Source organism: Aphelocoma coerulescens, chromosome 7, assembly GCF_041296385.1.
Source record: "Aphelocoma coerulescens isolate FSJ_1873_10779 chromosome 7, UR_Acoe_1.0, whole genome shotgun sequence".
NCBI lineage: Eukaryota > Metazoa > Chordata > Aves > Passeriformes > Corvidae > Aphelocoma > Aphelocoma coerulescens.
Window position 1 is genome coordinate 22549458 of NC_091021.1, and position 17123 is coordinate 22566580.

Genomic DNA, 17123 nt, shown 5'->3' on the forward strand with positions numbered 1-17123 from the left:
TGAAGTGGCTTAACTACTTTTTCCTTTATAATAAACTGGAAAACAGAAGTCTCTAACAGTGCATTAAATAAATAAGAGAAATGAGGTTGGGGCACAAACTCAAAGCTCTTAACCATTGTTGAATTCTAATTAAATTATAAATTCAAGTAGGTCTTTCTGATTTACAGGTGCAAGTCCCTTTGGTTTGTGTTAGCAGGTTGGGAAAATAGAGGCGTTCAGTTACTATGAAAAAAGAGAGAGAGTCTAAATGGAAAATCTTGAGAAAAAATTAAAGCAACATTTCAACACTATCACCTTTGACTTTGTGTGGGGGATTGAAAAGATTTAATAGATTTGGGTTGAATAGTCATTCTTGAAAGCACATTCATGCTCCAAGACTGCATAGACCTCAATACAGACCAGAACAAAATGCTAGAAAATGAACTTTTAATGCTTTGTGAGGGGTGCTCCTCAGAATTTGGGTAGAGAATTTCTTGGTGTGCTCTTAGGCTGAGCAACATCAGAGAGCCCAGCAGTGGGAGACCTGGTACCTATCTAGACTGTTCTTGCTCCAGCCTTTGCTACCAGCTTTTCTCTTCATGACAAACTTCCTCCTGATAAAATGAGCAGATATTCTTAATGGAATTAACATTTTACAAACTGGGTTGAGTTAGGTCAGTCATGGCTAAGTGTTCTTTTTGATGCCTCCCTTCTTTCACTGTTACCTTATTTTTATAACAACTCTCTTTATCTTTGTGTTTTCTGTCTTTTATTTCTGTCACATTCTTACTAGGGCTAAAGATGAAATCTTCCAGGCAAGATGGAGATTTAAAGATGTTCTTCATGCTATCAGTTGTATATTCATTTTTTTATTCCTCTTTGTTCTTACTACTTCATGTCTTCAGGGTAAAAGATTTTGGGTAAGGGGAATCTATTTTTAATATCAAAAATAGGAGATGAAAATCCATTTAGTCCTACTTAAAGTTTCAAGTCTGCTCACAAATCCATGTAGGTTGTCAGAGAAGAAATCCACCCCTGTGACTACAGAGTATGCAAACAGTTGAAATTAGATTTTAATGTGTTCAGTTTAGATTGTTAATGTTTCAGTGTTCTGATGCCTTGCATATTCATATCTGGGCAAATTTCCATAAGATTTGCACTCTGACTATTACTGCAGTGCAGTCCATCAGCATTGCAGCATCAGTTCTCTTAAAATTCAGGAGTGAGCAACTGAGCTATTCAGTTTGCAAAACTCAGAGGGTGTGCATTTAAAATGTTCAGCTCACAGCCAATTTGGGTAGAACGAATAACATGAATGGAACTGGAATCAATATTGCTTCAAAACTAATAGATAGTTGGATATGTTTCTGGGATGCTTTACAGACTGTCACGCAAAGTCTATCTGGCAGGTTCAAAATAATATAGAATTTCTTTCCTCTGCTGGTAGAGAAATCTTATATTTGAGCCTGTGTTAGATTTACCACTGTAGAGACATAACAAGTTTCACATGTACGCTTAGAATAATGTCATGAGACAGCATGTTGAGTCCCCAAATTTTATTACTTTCTGCCAACTTAACTGTAAAACATTTTTTTAAATTACTAGATTAGCTAGGAACTTCTATGTATATATATTAGAACAGTTCAGATGAAACTGCTTTTTAATTTTTAGGGGGTGACTCAAATGTGGTCTTGTATCAATTGTAATGCATCTCAAATAATTTCACTGTAGAGCTGACCTAAGCCAAACTCTTTTCACTTTTAGACCTGTGGTATCAAATGATACTGCCTCCCCATTTCGATTCATCAAAGAAGTACCCTCTGCTCCTTGATGTGTAAGTTTTCAATCACATGGCAGTGTTGTGTTAATAATCCCTTTCATCTACTTCAAATATTCTTAATAAGGAAACACAAAACCAGCATGTTTTCTAATTACTTCTTGAAGTAGTTTTAAGATGGAATGAAAAATTGAGGTGTATCCCAGTTCATGGTGGATTCCTGTGCCCTAAGATGATGTAATGCTTAATGAGCACATGCTCTGGCAGTGGCACTGAGGCAGATACACTTTCTGTGATTTAACAGCCAGGATGTTCGTGTTAGCTTACCTCCTCCTCTGCTCATGATGTTCTTTAGGAATAATCTTTGATGAATCCAGAATGAAACCTTGAATAAGCCTTGTATCCTAAAGCTGAATTAATGTGTGATGTTGCATTTTTTCTGTGGTATTTGACTGTCAATCAGTGTTGACAAACGTCATCCTGTGGTCAGGATTACATTTGTTGTGGGTTTTTCATAAATACAAGACCATAAGTATGTGCTGATTGGTCTGGTCTTCCTCAGGCACTTCTGTTCATCCTGGTATGTTTTCTTCTAAATGGGAATTACTGAATTTTAGCTGTGCGTTAATATAAAAATTGCAAGCTTTTCCTCTTTTTACAAAAAGCTGACTCTGTAAGGAAACTAGCTGTTAATTCTTAGATTCATCTTTATATAATGCAATTTGGTAACACTTTTTGATGTGCTCATTGAACATGTTCATAAGCAGCCAGTGCTCTTGGCTTCTTAAGAGTTGTTTTGGTTTTGATACTATTTTTATTGACTTACCTGGACCTTTGTGAGGATCACCTCTCGTTCACAATGATCTTAATATCAAAAATTATTTTGGAAGTATAGGGATCTATAGCTTGAATTAAATTCCCAGTAGCTTTTTCTTTGCTTCTAAAACTGATGGGTAGGCTATAGAGCCATAGGAGCCATTCTTCTATTTCTTAACTCTGTTGAACAGTTGCTAGAGAAGTGCACTGCACAGAATTTTATCATCAAGGCACTCAGAGTATGATTTCATAGTGGTCAAGTGCTTCTGAAATATTTTGAAGCAAAAAGTTAAAATTATAGTTTTGCTTCCTTTTTCTCAGCCTGCATAAGAAATAGTTCAGACTGATGAGACAATGAAAAATGCAGAAAATGGTATTTTTCATTTTTCCAATTGAAGGCTATTGGTTGATTTCAGACTTAAACCAAATAAATCATGGGTGAATGGAACAGAAATAGAGAACATCGCTTTGAAACTCAGGTTCAAAGAAAACTTGCTTGGATTTCTGATAACCTGCTTAAAGTCAAAATAATGAAGGTTTCTTATTAGAGCAGAAAGGAGTAAAACAAACAAAAAAAAAATCCAGTCTGCTTTCTTGATTACCAGCTGAAGTTTTAAAAAAGCATATTGCTTTTAGTCAGTCAGTGATACTTTTCTTGTTTCCTCAGTTTAATTTAAAAGTTTATCCTGCTTTAAAGGCCAAAATTGTCAGTGATAATTATATTTGAAAAGCTTGATGTGGGGATATGTGGAGCGTAAATGCCTGAATTTTGTGACTCTTTTCCTTAGGTATGCAGGACCTTGTAGTCAGAAAGTAGACCAAGTCTTCCGGATCAGCTGGGCTACTTACCTGGCAAGCACGGAGCAGGTCATTGTGGCCAGCTTTGATGGCAGGGGCAGCGGGTACCAAGGGGATGAAATTATGCATGCAATAAACAGAAGGCTGGGAACATATGAAGTAGAAGATCAGATAGCAGCAGCCAGGTGAGCTACAGGGAAAGGTCAACACCTGCTCCTTCTTTTATGTGCTTGTTGTGTAGGAGGAAAAAAGGTGAAGGTTTCGAGTCGTCATCTTGAAAATATTGGTGATAAAATAACTACATTCTGCTTAATTTTGTACACTGAAGTGTGTCATTTGTGGGCCAACCATCATATTATGCTTAAAAAGAGAGAAGAGTTACTGCTGTAATACCAATTAACCATATCTCTGATTTTATAGAGATGATATGTGTCACATTAGTAGAAGAACACACTACCAAGGAACCTGGAGATGGAAGTTTTACTTCAAGCTTTTTGCAAGTTTCTGTTCTGGCAGAATTACTTATGTGAAATACTCAGCCTTTAAATCAGTTCATGTTTGTCACTTGGTTTGTGTTTGTAGAACCTCAGTAAAACAAACAACAGTGTGGATCTCTCAGAATTGCAATGAAGTGATCTTACAGAGTTTTCCATGTGGGATTTTAAAATGTTAAGGAGTTTAAAAAAATAGAATTTCACAATCTTCTTGATTTTTTTTTTTTAATGGTGACTGTATTTACATATGCTGGTCTGTTCCTTACTGCTGGAATTTGATTTTTGTGCATCCTTAAAAAAAAGACAAGGCAGGTAGTGAAATCTAACCTAATACAATACAAATGTCAGTAAGCGTGGGTTGAGGGGTTTCAGTGTCATATGCACAGATGTTTTTCTAAATTTCCTAAAGACACACATGCCTGAATTACTGTATGTTTTCATATGCAGTCACTATGATGAAGTGGGAAATGCTTATTTGTACAATAGAAAGAGGCAGACTTGATAGGAAATAGGCATGTCTGTAGAATGGCAGATACTTGCAATCCATTAAGTGTTTAATTATTCTGTTTACTTTCAGAAAATTTTCTGAAATGAGCTTTGTCAATAAGGACAGAATAGCAATTTGGGGTTGGGTAAGTACTCAGACAATTTTGGCAGAAATACTATTTAGTTTTGACAACTATTTGTTGTGCTGCCATGTGTGTGAGATCCTGTAGGGCTTCATGTGAGGCACCTCTGGGGTCACCACACAATCCGGTACTTGAACTGATGAAGCACATCTTAAAAGTGTGTTTCTACATTGTGTTTTTGCAATCATTCAGGAGCCTTTGTAAGAGAAATTAGGTCTACTAGAGGGATTAAAAAGCAATTTAAACGGATGCTGGCAAGTTTCTGTGTACAGTATGAACCAATGCTAAAAGGAAGAAAAATCCAAGTATATATTCACCAGTATCTCTTTAGTTGGATGACTGATTTTTAAAAAAAGATGTCAAATTACACTCGAGCCAGCTGTGTGGGATGGGTATCATGGTATTTGCAACCAGAGGCCAGATTTCTCTAACTTGATGTGTCTTTAAAACCTGGCACAGTAGATGGAAGTGTTTAATAGTTTAATAGCATGTACATACCCCCTCAGCTGCAAGGCTAAGTGTGTATGTAGTGTTACTGATTCTATGCTGAATTAAATTGTTAGCTGAAATTTGGGCACTGCAGGTGACAGGCACCAGTGAATAAATTGCTTGATGGCAAGACAATGGCTTTAACAGCTTGTCTTCTGGGGGTAAATATCTCTGTTATGTGAAGTCACATGTAGTATTATTAACTGTAGTGAAAGGAAAATTCTTTCTGCAAAAATTGAGGATTTGGTGCACTCCCATCTTAAGCCCTTATGACCCTCAGGATGAATAGTACAAGAGCATTCCTCTTTGGAGCTAGGCTGGGATTAAGACATCCTGGGCACTGAACCTGTAGGCAAACAGATTTTCTTTATCTCTTGAGTTTTCAGATTGTCAGCATGTCACTATGTACATGGATTTTGTTTGCCATAGATTCAGCAGTAATATCTTTACTGTGGCCAGGTTAGGCATTTATTTATAAAGGGGTTTAATTGCCAAGTGTGTTACTTCGCTGACCTTACTGGGAGGACCTAGGAATTGAAGTTGGAGCAAACATTTAAGGACTTTCGAATAAGATGCAATTCCCTTTGCCTGTAGTCTGGTTTTAAGACAGGAATGAGATCCAAAAATGGCTCTTGTTTTTGAATGTGGGTGGGCACATTTTCCTAAATAACCCATTCAAACTCCTGTGAGGGCAGTCATTTGGGCGGTTGGTGACAGTGTTTAGGTATCTTGCTGCCTGGATGCTCAAGCGTGTCAGATATTTACTCATCTGTGTATCAGGCTACACTGTGAGTAAATTTTCTGTGCGTAGCAAGGAGTGTTTTGTTGCACAGTTCCTCCCACAGACTCGGCAGAAGATCCTTCATTCCCCAGTCACAGTCTTGCTCCTGACACTTTGGGGGAAAGTTAGGGAGTGAGCTACCATAGGCCTGCTCTGCTGTAAATTTTTGGATGCCCTGTAGCAACTACTCATCAGGCACACTGTGGGCCAGAGCTCTGCTTCCACCCACTCCCCCAGCACGGGAAGGGACACAGCGGTTCAGCAGTGTCTTGTTTCCTGTCTTTTGCTGCTGCCTACAGTGCTACCAAACACAGTCATCCTCAGCTGAGTCACAGTTCGGCAGCGTTTGCGCCCTTTTTCCCCATCAAGTCCTCATTCATCAGCGCCACAGCTTCCGTGCGCTGTTTGATGCCTGTTTCCCCGACTGAGCAGGCTGGCTGAGATCTGACCCAAATTCAGAATGGAGTTCATTAATATGAAAAACGCTGAGCCTATAAATGTCTGATGAACTGTGTAGCAGATGGGCCCCATCCTTTCCCTTCCGACTAAAATAACAGCAATGTTTTCTTCTCAGTCTTATGGGGGATATGTGACCTCCATGGTGCTTGGCTCTGGAAGCGGCGTGTTCAAGTGTGGAATAGCGGTTGCCCCCGTGTCACGCTGGCAGTATTATGGTATGTGATGGCTTCTTCGTTACAAGGATTCCCATATGTCTTCCAGTGCACACGCTGCAAAGTGTGGATTCCTAGCGCAGAACTTTGGATTATCTACTAGATGCCATGTAAATGCCATTTGGTCTGTTTTTATGAACTCGTGGCCACTGCATTTTGAAAGTAAACCAATTTGCTAAATATTACTTCCCATTTTAAGAAGTCAGATCCATAACTTTAGGTAATCTCTTTAAACATTAATGAAGGCTGAATTATTGTAATATTTATAGTATTACTGTAATGTGTCTGTGTTTGCTTTGAAACCAGTATTGTATGTCAGAAATCCATCACTATTAAACCTTCATGTCTTCAAAATGAAACTTCACTTATAAGAATGAACTGGGAGGATTAACATTGAACTTGCATTGTAATTTCCTCTCACAAAGTAACAGAATAGGATTTGAATTGCCTTAGGTTGGTTGGTTGGGGTGGTTTTTCAGCATGTAAAATTTGGATTTTATAAATCTAATTCATCTTGAGAATAGCTTGATGTGAGGAAAACCTGATCAAGTGGACAAGTCTCTACATGCTCCAAGCCTTTAGAGCATAATGTTTCAAGTAGTTGCATGAGGCTAGAAATACAGTTATAGGGGCCCTACTCCCAGATTAAAGAAATTATATTAAGTTATAAATAGGTGCTGGTGCAATCTGAACACAGTGTAACATTTTTATTGTTTTTATTTGTCCAAAAACATTCAAGGGAAAGCTTTCTCTGGAAAACCTCTGCTAAATAAGGCATAATTTGTCATTCTGCAACTAGCACAGAGGCTCTATAATAGCTATTTCAGCAGATCAGATCATACTGCCAGGCATTAGCAGTAGTCTGCTGGGGACATAGCAATGTCTTCATAATATTTTGGACATGAATATTAGAGTATGACAGGAAATATTTTTTTAATGATCAAGATCTCTAAAATTCCACTTCTGGCTTGTTAGATGAAGGATTATGGAGGCATACCTATTCAGCATAAAAAAACCTCTAGTGCAGCAACTCTGATGAGAAGTCAAATAGGCATTAGAATATGGCAGCAGAGGATTAATTTGTATGGCTTAAAACAAAGCAGCAAATCTGCAAATGGTAACATGGCAAAAAAAAATGTGGAAAATATATAATTTTTTTTTCAGCCAAGCTGAATCCTAATCTACTGTTGTATTTTCATTGTACAGATTTTTGGTAGTAAACATTTAGATAAAATATCTAAGGGTTTATTTCAAATGCTAGTTATTTACTGCAACATTTTCAGTAATTTTGTTAGGATTACTAAAAGAATAACAATAAGGAAACACTGACACAAAGTACTGTATTAATATTCAGCATTCAGGTGTCCATGGCAACAAGAAGATTAAATATTCTGAATAATGATGGTTACCTACACCCCTCATTGTGGAAAACCTGATTTCCAGTATGCATTGTTACTGCTTGTATTGATGGGTAAAACTGATGGTAGACAGACTGAAAGTTAAGTAGCAGATTCTAATTTTGGGATTTTTTAAATTCCAGATTCAATATACACAGAGCGATACATGGGCCTTCCTACAGCAGATGATAATCTGGAGAATTATAATGTAAGAAAGAAATCACTTTATTTCATTTTTTTGTGTATTGTTTCATTTCTAAACTGATGTATTTTTCTTTAAACAGTTTAATTCTTTCCCTGTGGGGAGAAATAAGTTTCTTCTCTCCAGCTATAACTGTTGCATTCTGCTGTTAGAGGCTGTAGTTTCACGTGTTTGGATTTGCACAAGGCAGCTTCTTCTTGGTGGATGGTGTGGATTTTCTGTTGTTTGGTTGGTGTGTTGGTGGTTTGGTTTTTTTTTTTTTTTACATTCAGTTCCATTTGGCTACTTTGCAGACTGTAAAACAAGTTGTAGAACTTTTATTTTAACCACCAAGAAACAAATTTGTTTTAAAATTTAGTGGTTCTGTGAGCAAGGTATGCTTTATCTTAAGCATTTTTTACCAAAACAAATTTACTCCCACTCTTTCTGAAATGTAATTTCTTTAGAAATGGGTATTGTGTGAACTTTCCTGCCATAGGAATCTGCAAGTTTTTCCACAGAAAGCAAAATCTCCTCAATGCTAGAACACTTTAACAGGTAGGCAAGTCTGTCTGTACTGTGACCATACCAAATTGCAAACCAAGAGCCAGCAGTGTCAAGACTGGAATGTTGGCCTGATCTCCATGAACACAGGGTGTCCAAAGTTCGTTCCAATACGACCAATGATTGCACAGAAGTGAGGGAATTTCCATGTGTCCTCCTGAAAGCAAATTGCATGTAGATTGTTTGTCCTTGTTACAGCATGATTAATCAATTTTTTGTCTTGCTCTTCCATGTGCCAGATACTTTTTGTTGCCTCAACAACTTTTTGAAGTCATGGGCATAGGGCAGAGCAGCCAAACTTTCTGTTAGGTTTTCTTAAACTTCAGGCCTAGGGGAAAATAGTGGCTGTTGGAGAACTGTGAGGAATCTGAGGGGTACTTTGTGGCCTGGTTATTGGAATGTTTCACAGAGGAGTCCAGCCATGGTGATACTGGAACCAAACATTGATGTTAGAGAAGGAGATGGAGCATTATTCTCTGTGTTTGGGTTGGTAAGCAGGGTAGAAGACACTGCTTAGCACTGGTTGTGTGCATTAAAAAAGTAAGTGTCATGGGTAGAAAAAAGGGTGGAGATTGCTGCACTGATTTAAAAGTATGATAAAACAGAAATACGTACATATATGGACTGAAACATGTGGTTTGACATATATTTATAGTATTCTAGTGTTGTCAACTGCTATATTAGACGCTCTGGTCAAGACAATGGTAGTGACTGCTGGACAAATTGGAGTACCAAATAGTCCAGCAGTGTGTTTGTGTCTCTCTCTTCTAACTATTGAGCTACTGGGGCCCAGCAGGCACTGACCAGCAGCCTGCAGCCGCCTGCCTGCCTTTTTCCAAATGTGTTCCTTTAAGGCAGTGGGAACAGGAGGAGGTCTGCGAGGTAGCAATGTAAATACAAGTTACTGTCGCTGTGCAGAACGAACGTTAACGCTCTGGGTGCACAAAGTCACTCACCAGCTTCACGGCACAGATGGCAACAGAGGACTGTTTAATCCTTTCAAGCCAGGAGTCGGATTTTCTTGGCATAGTATCCATTGCTGGCAATGGCCACGTTGAAACTGCCAGTACCAAAGAGCTAAAGGTTTCAAATGTGTTACTCAGAGGACTAATTGGGGAGAATGGTGGCTAGATGGAGGAGGAGTAATTGCCTAGATCAGATTGTCACACTTCGCTGCTGCTCCTAGAGAAAGGAAAATGCAACTTAAGTCCTTGTTTGTTGTTAAACGCTCCAAATAATATAGTACTTGGACTTTACTTTTAACCTGGAGGGTGCAGTAGCTCGAGAAGTGAGTCTTTTGTTTTTCATGTAGCCTCAGTGAAAGCGTTGTGGGATTTTGTTATTGCTGAAGACCCTAACTGACTTCAGCCCAGTATGTTCCTGGCTTACAGCCCCTTTGTTCCATGTCCCAGTCTCAATAGGCAACCTCCTGGCCCCTTGACACTGACGAGAGCTGTTTGCTGAAATGAGTGTTTTTTGAGGTAAATGCAAAATCTGTACTAAAAGCTAGTACATACAGCTCAAGTTCTTAAAGCTTGCACTGCTAACTCTGTGCTGTCAGGTTTGTGTGCTGCATCATATATTCTCTATCCTGCTGCATTGCTGTAAAGCTGGCATGAAAAGTGAAAAGTTGCATAAACTCTGTAGTATGCACCCTGATTTAAAAGAAATGAGATGGTGAACACACCTGCTTAGAGAAGATAAGCACTGCTAGGCACCTTCCTAATGTGTAGAGTATAAATGACTGAATTATATAGACTCAAGAAACTAGTTGTGGTAAGAGGGGTACATCCCACCTTTGTATTACTGTGACATTAGGTTTTACATTTATTGATGGCAGAGAATCTGAGATGTTAAATATTGTTTGTCAGGAATCAAGTCTCAGGGAGAACTCCCACTCCTAAGAGGGCTAATTAGGTATGCTCAGTGTCTTTTAAGGTAGTTGTAAACTATTAAAACTTAGAGCTTTGTAAAAGAGAGGAGCAAGCATGGGTGGCAGTCCCAATATAATCCTAGGCTGAATGGAGAGAATCTGGCAGCCTGGAAGAAACATCCCTGATGCAAAAGACTTGAGACTGAATTGGGGCAGAGCTCTAGAGGTCAGACACAGTAGCCATGTAAAGCATACCGAAGAGACTGTTCAACTTGTGAGAACATTATTTTGCAGTTCACTCTGAATTTGATATGCTTTTGGCAAGTGTTTGAAACAGTCATAGATTTGGCAATCTTTTTCTAGCAGATTTGAAATGTTCAGTCCTTAAGAACTGCTGCATCATTAGGTTATGCAAAACAGGGTACAATTTTGTAAATATGCCATCTTGTACTGATTTGACATTTGTTCTATTATCTGAGAATATGCTAAAGGGAGAGAGACCTTCAGTTTCAGCCAAACCTTAACTTGTTTGTGGAGTGCTGATAAAATGTTGACTGCTGTGTGATCTTTAGAAAAGCCAGTTACACTCAGCAGGGCCTAATTCTCAGTACTTGTGCATGTTACCTTTTCGGAGCCTTTGTTCCAACAGTGTAACTATAAAATGGAAGTGGTAAATAAAGTAAATTTTGCTGTCCACTTAAGCTTTGTTCAGCTGCTGTTGCTTTTGCTTTGTCCTCTAACTGTGCCTAACTTGAGAGTGCTCCCAATCTTGCAACCTTCTTTAAGGACACAAAGGTACTGTGTCCTTAAAGCATGTTTTAGGGAAGGGACTCTTCATGTTGAGTACAGCAAGTGAAGTATCATCAGTGATAAAAATGCAGAGGAAGTATCTAGTATGTTTCTTCTTTCTGAATTATTTCTACAAATAACTTTGTTTAATGCCTGAAGAGGAAAAACAGTGGCATCCTCCTTCTAAAATTGCTTTTGACAAGTCAAGTTCTCAGAAGTGTAGCTTAAATCAGGCTTTCACTCACAGAATTTTGCTTAGAACAGCATTGGTTTTCTAGAAGAAAGCTTAGCAAGGTGACCTATCAAGTTTGCCTCTGCACATGTGGAAAATGATTTACTCAAAGGATACTGGTTGGCTTGGGGATTTTTTATTGTTCTTTTTTTTTTTTTTTTCCTTTAATGTCACTGGGACATTTCTTTCTCATTTGTTCTTTTGGTCAGCTGGTTTACCAGTGCTCCTCAGTGCATCAAAGTGCTCTCTCCATATTTTGGCACTCACAGCCAAATGTTCTCACTCCATGATACGAAATCATCTAAATGGAAAGCGTCATTCTTCATATTTGGGGGATTTCCATATATTGGATTTCTGGTGCTCTCCATCCTTTGACTATCAAAAGAGGGCAACTGCAGTGTTACAGACTGCAGGGTGGGGTTTTCTTACCCTCTCTGCTGAACTTGTTTTTTAGACTTGATTGAATACATACAAAGAACTCACTTCATGTATGGAAGCTTTGTGGTACACTATTCTGCCAAGGCAAAAGGAATTTAATACTTGTACTTGCTTTAAAGATTCATGAGTGTACAAGAGACATAAAATTAGAAAATTTCTGTGTCTTGGCAGTATTTGACTTTTTTGGGGTACTAAATGCAAATCCTTGTCTAAGGATACAGCCTTAGTACAAGACGGGGAAGAAAAAAGCAAACCACTACATTCTTCTGTTCAAAATTTTTAGGGTTCTTTTGCCAGAGTAACTGGTTGTCTTATCAAGCCCAAAATTTTGTCCTTGTTAGCCCTCTTCTTCTTCCTCTACTCCTGGCAGAGCACCATCCTATTCCCTCACCTTGCCCAAATTAAAGATCTTATCTTCAATCCTTACTATTTTCATTCTTTAGTCACAGTAGCAAGTCGGGTGGGCTAGAATATTCTAATGAACATGTTGTTACTGTGTTTTAAATTTCTTGATTAATCTGTTGCTGATTATTACATCTTTTCCTCACTGTATCAGTGTTTCCATTCCCAAAATGTAGCTTGACTTCTACTTAAGAGATTTGTGGTCTAGTGATTTTCATTCAGGCATTTCTCTTTCATATTTGGAGAGAGCATTGTTTTAAACTTCTTGTTACTCAATTTTACTGGAGACTGAGGCAGTATTTGCACTGGTGCCTTATCTGCAGGTGAACTTTTGTACCTTGTAGTGGGGAAGATAACGTGTGTAGCCTCTGCAAGATCTACTCCTTGCTCTCACAGGGTGCACTGTTGCCGTGGCAACAGTGTTTTTTTAACTTGTCTGCAGTCACACAGGAAACCTATGGCACACGGTGTGCTGCAGGCTCCCAACATGCTGGTCACGCATGGAACATGTACCTCACTCCAGAACTCTTCCCCTCTGCCATTGCCTGTGCCTTTGCAGCCATAACCTTGGTAACAGTTGCAGATGGGTGTGGAATGGTTGGAGTGTGAGCACCCAGCCCCTGGATGTGTGACCATGCCCCATGGCAGTTCAGAAGGGGATAGGCAAGGGTGTGCTTGGTTTTAGCTGAAGGATCCCAGACTGTGTCAACACGAATCGAAGTCAGTTGGTAGCAAGTCATCTCCTAATACATAGCACCTTTTTTCTTTTTTTTTCCCTGTAATTTCAGAGTTCAACAGTAATGGCCAGAGCTGAAAAATTCAAGGAAGTTGAGTATCTCCTTATTCATGGAACAGCAGATGGTGAGTTGCAGTTAATTAGACATTTTAGTATTACAGACAGGTTCGCAATTCTACTACTGACAAAACAAAAGCATGAAGGGGCAAGGCTGTTACATTTACGTCAATAAAATAATACTGCTTTTTGCAACTAATCTGTGTTTCAGTCAGCAGTGCTGGGGACTCTAGTGTGTTCATTGCTTTGATTTTCCCTCAGAGTATTACAGAAGCAATTTTTGTTTATCTTTTTCCTCTTCCACTTTTCAGATAATGTTCACTTTCAGCAAGCAGCACAGATTTCCAAAGCTCTTGTTGATGCTGAAGTAGATTTTCAGGCAATGGTATGGTTCTGTTTTGTTTTTCAATATACAAATGAGAATAATAGCATAAACTCCCTGTGGTTAGGTATAAATTCATTACCATCTTAAATGAAAGTTCATATAGCTGCATTTCATGTTCGGTAACTGAAATTTGAACATAAAGCACATATTATGTTTCTGCACAAGAAAAACTGTAAAGCAATGCCATCTCATATTCGACCCTTTTTACCTAATCTTTCATTTTCGTAAATATTTGTGTTCTCAAACAGCCAGTCCCAACCTTTGCATATACCTAAAGTACAATGAATATTATCTTACAGATAGGAAAGTTTAGCTTCACCTAAATCCCAGATAGCCTATCTGTCATGTCTGGTGTTTATTGAACTTGTAAGACAACGAGTTATTTGCCCTTTCTTATGTCATGCATGGAAGCTCACAGACTAAGGTGCAAGCTCTTCCTTTCCTACACTCTCTCAGCCCTTGGGGAGCAGTGCTAAAAAGGATGACGTATAGGAGGAGGGCCAAGTGCATGGTTTTCCTTCAGCCAGACTGAAAGGACATACAGAGGGAGAGGTCAGTCACCCCTCATAAATGAACAGCTGAGTCTACCCTCCACGTGGACAAGCCACGTGTTTTTACACCTCAGGCATAAAAACATAGCATATCCCACACGCAAAGAAGAGGCTAAAGTGTCATGGCAGGTCCCTACCTCATCATGTCTTTGTCTCCATGCTGAAAGCCTCGTGTTAGGATAATTTTAAATGGTGGCACACATTTTTATGTCTATCATGTTTGGTTTATATCATTTAGATGTAGCTACAACTAACATTCTCTGTATTTCTCTTTCACACAGTGGTACACTGACAAAGACCATTCCATCTCCGGTCAAGCACATAAGCATATTTATACCCATATGAGCCACTTCCTAAAGCAGTGTTTCTCACTGCATTAGCACCAGCATTTTGCTTGTTAGTGATGGTGCTTCTCCAGAAAACTCTCTAGATAATGTATTCTGAGCCAGTATAAATCAAGATGAGATAAGAGTCAGCTCTTGGGATACCGGTGTACACAATGAAAAGCTAATCTTTATAATGACTCCTGTTGCCAAGCAACTATTGCATTTTTATTGATTGTGTTTAATCAGGTCTTAACATCACCAGAATGATGTTGCAGACTTCTAGGAAGCATGGTACTTACTTGAGTAATCACCTTTTGATATTTCAGTCTAAAAGAGAAACATTCTAATTTGTATAGCAGGGTAATGAAAGACAAAAATGTCCCATGGCGATCAGTTGCAGAATAAAAATATAATAATATTTCCATCAAAAATGAAATGAACCCTGGGGTAATTTCTGAGAAAAGAATGAAGTAACTTTTTTGTAGAAAATCTGTAAGGCTTGATAATTACTATTTTAGGATCGGTATCAGGAATACTGCAATGTTAATATTTTATGTGCAGAATGAAACACTATTTATACTGCAGTTCCTGAAGTTAGTGTGTTTTCTCTGCAATCTCTTATATTACAGTTGTAGAACTCTTGCAAGGAAAGCATATAACCAGCTTTCACCAAAGATTTTGAATGATATCTAATCAAACCAATGGCACTGAATTTCTTTGTGTGCTATCAAATAGTACTGTGATTTTTGCCTATTTTATAGTAAAAAAGGCTGCTACTCTGGGAATGTGCACTGTAAAATCTCCTCTAGGAACTCGACAAGATCCCCATTTTTTTAAATGTAAAGCTGCTTGTGTACTGATGAATAGGAACTGGTTCTTACACAAACATAAAACATTACAATGTGAACTAGCAGTCACTTAAAGCAAGGGCTGGACTGCCACTCTCCTGTGAATGTGCTCTTTGGCAAAAGTGCTTTTCTTTACAGCATACCAATGAATGTCTGCTTTATTTCCAGCACTCCAGGTAGGCTTCTCCATTTGAGGATTAGAGTAGTTTTCTCAATTTCACATAGAAAAAATGCAATCTGCTTGTACTAAAACCTGTGCTGCTTTAAAATAATAAAGACGTTAATTTATGAAAGGAGGTGTAGTCCATATCATTGAAAATGTTGCTTCAGAAAAAGAACACTAGAATTTTCTTTTAAATCCCCATTAATTTTGAAGATGGCTTACAGTGAAGCTTCTGATTTTGTGTAATGGTATCATGTAATGGAGTGTGACATGATTATCTAACACTTAGTTTCTTGATATTACATGCCAGCATCTGATTATGTCTGTATTGTGGGTTATTAGTGACATTAGGTGTGAATGTAAAAGTACTCACGCAGACAGATAAAGCATGGGGGAGAATGTTAAGACACTTTGTGCAGCTAGTCCTTAAATGAGAAAGCCTCAAACAGAAATCAGGTTTTGTTTTCACAAACTAACAATTCCTTAACTCACAAAATAAGATGTTGGGTGGTTTTGTTCTGTTTGTTGCGGTTTTTTTGAAACACACTGGAGCTGAATTTTACAAATATCATCTTGGGTTCAAGGCAGCAGTGGCCCTTTATGTAGACCTGGCACCACTGTTAAAGTTCTATAGGATTACAGGCTGTCAGTTGTCTCCAAGAGGTTATATCATCACATGTCTCATTCTTTTGGCTCAAGGCAAAGAAACCTAAATCAGTATAAGGTAGATCCCAGCAGTACAGACAGGTTATCAAAAAAGATTATCATTATGAACTTCGAGGTGGCTGGTGTATGCAAGGGTAAATAGTTGGGATTTATTTTAATGTTACCACACTGTCATAAAGACAAAAAAAAGTGTTTCTGTAATCCAAAAAACTTCTTTCACCAGGCTCTTGTTAAATAACTGCAAGAATAAGTATAATCAAGGAAATGTTTAAAAAAACAAGTGAAACTAGAAATTATTCTAAGTCTTTCATTAAGATGCAGTTCTTTGCATCTGACCTACCTTAATGATTCTAGCATCTCACTGGGAGATTCCCTCCCATTCTCTTCCTGGAACAGGTGAGCTCTGAGCTATCCCCCATGTCACACTTACTGTTAAGGTCAGACCAAGTACATCACCATGAACTCCACCCAGGGAGCCAACACTCACTGCCTTGCATGTTTCAGTGAAATTCCACTTGGAAAGGGAGCCATACTGGGCTCTACCACTCATGGATTTGTGAAGCACATTCAGGTCAGGTAGACATTTCAAATACCACAGGATATTGCAAACCTCTTCTGGGTTTTGCAGTATAAAAATAAAATTGAAAATTAGTTAGGATAAATATTTATTTTCACATAACATATCTTAATTGTGAAAAACACAATAGTCTATTCACATGTACACATAAACTTTTGTAATAAATTACATCCAAGAAATTGAGTAATTTTGACCAGGAATATGAAATTAGAAGTAAATATAGCACTACATTTGCTTAATATTGTGTGTGATTTCAGAATGTTAAGATTAACATTGGAAAAGCACTTAAATTCACGCAAAACCAGAGTGTTTTAAAATAAAACCACTCTGAAATACTGAACAGAAATACAGAATGCCATTGAATACACTGATTTCTTAATATTCTAAGAGTTGGTCAAGTGAAGCTAATACATTTCGATTGTATACATTATCTGTAACAAAGTCAGCAATATGTTAAAACACCATCAGGCTGCTTTCAGGACAAACCAGTATTGAGCTTCTATA

The 17123-nt window shown here is 38.2% G+C and overlaps 1 protein-coding gene across 10 annotated transcripts in view; it reads left to right on the forward strand.

Moving 5' to 3' along the window:
• Nucleotides 1-17123, forward strand: part of DPP4 (dipeptidyl peptidase 4) — an 81425-nt gene that overhangs the window by 25249 nt on the left and 39053 nt on the right. For 6 of the 10 annotated variants that reach the window (XM_069020809.1, XM_069020808.1, XM_069020811.1 and 3 more), the window contains exons 19-25: nt 1744-1813; nt 3361-3555; nt 4442-4496; nt 6338-6437; nt 7975-8039; nt 13099-13171; nt 13415-13488. In XM_069020809.1, coding sequence (XP_068876910.1) covers nt 1744-1813; nt 3361-3555; nt 4442-4496; nt 6338-6437; nt 7975-8039; nt 13099-13171; nt 13415-13488 — 632 coding nt within the window. Of the gene's footprint in view, nt 1-1743; nt 1814-3360; nt 3556-4441; nt 4497-6337; nt 6438-7974; nt 8040-13098; nt 13172-13414; nt 13489-14320; nt 15507-17123 lie in introns of those variants that run through there. The other 4 variants (XM_069020817.1, XM_069020815.1, XM_069020816.1 and 1 more) reach the window with 2 other exon arrangements.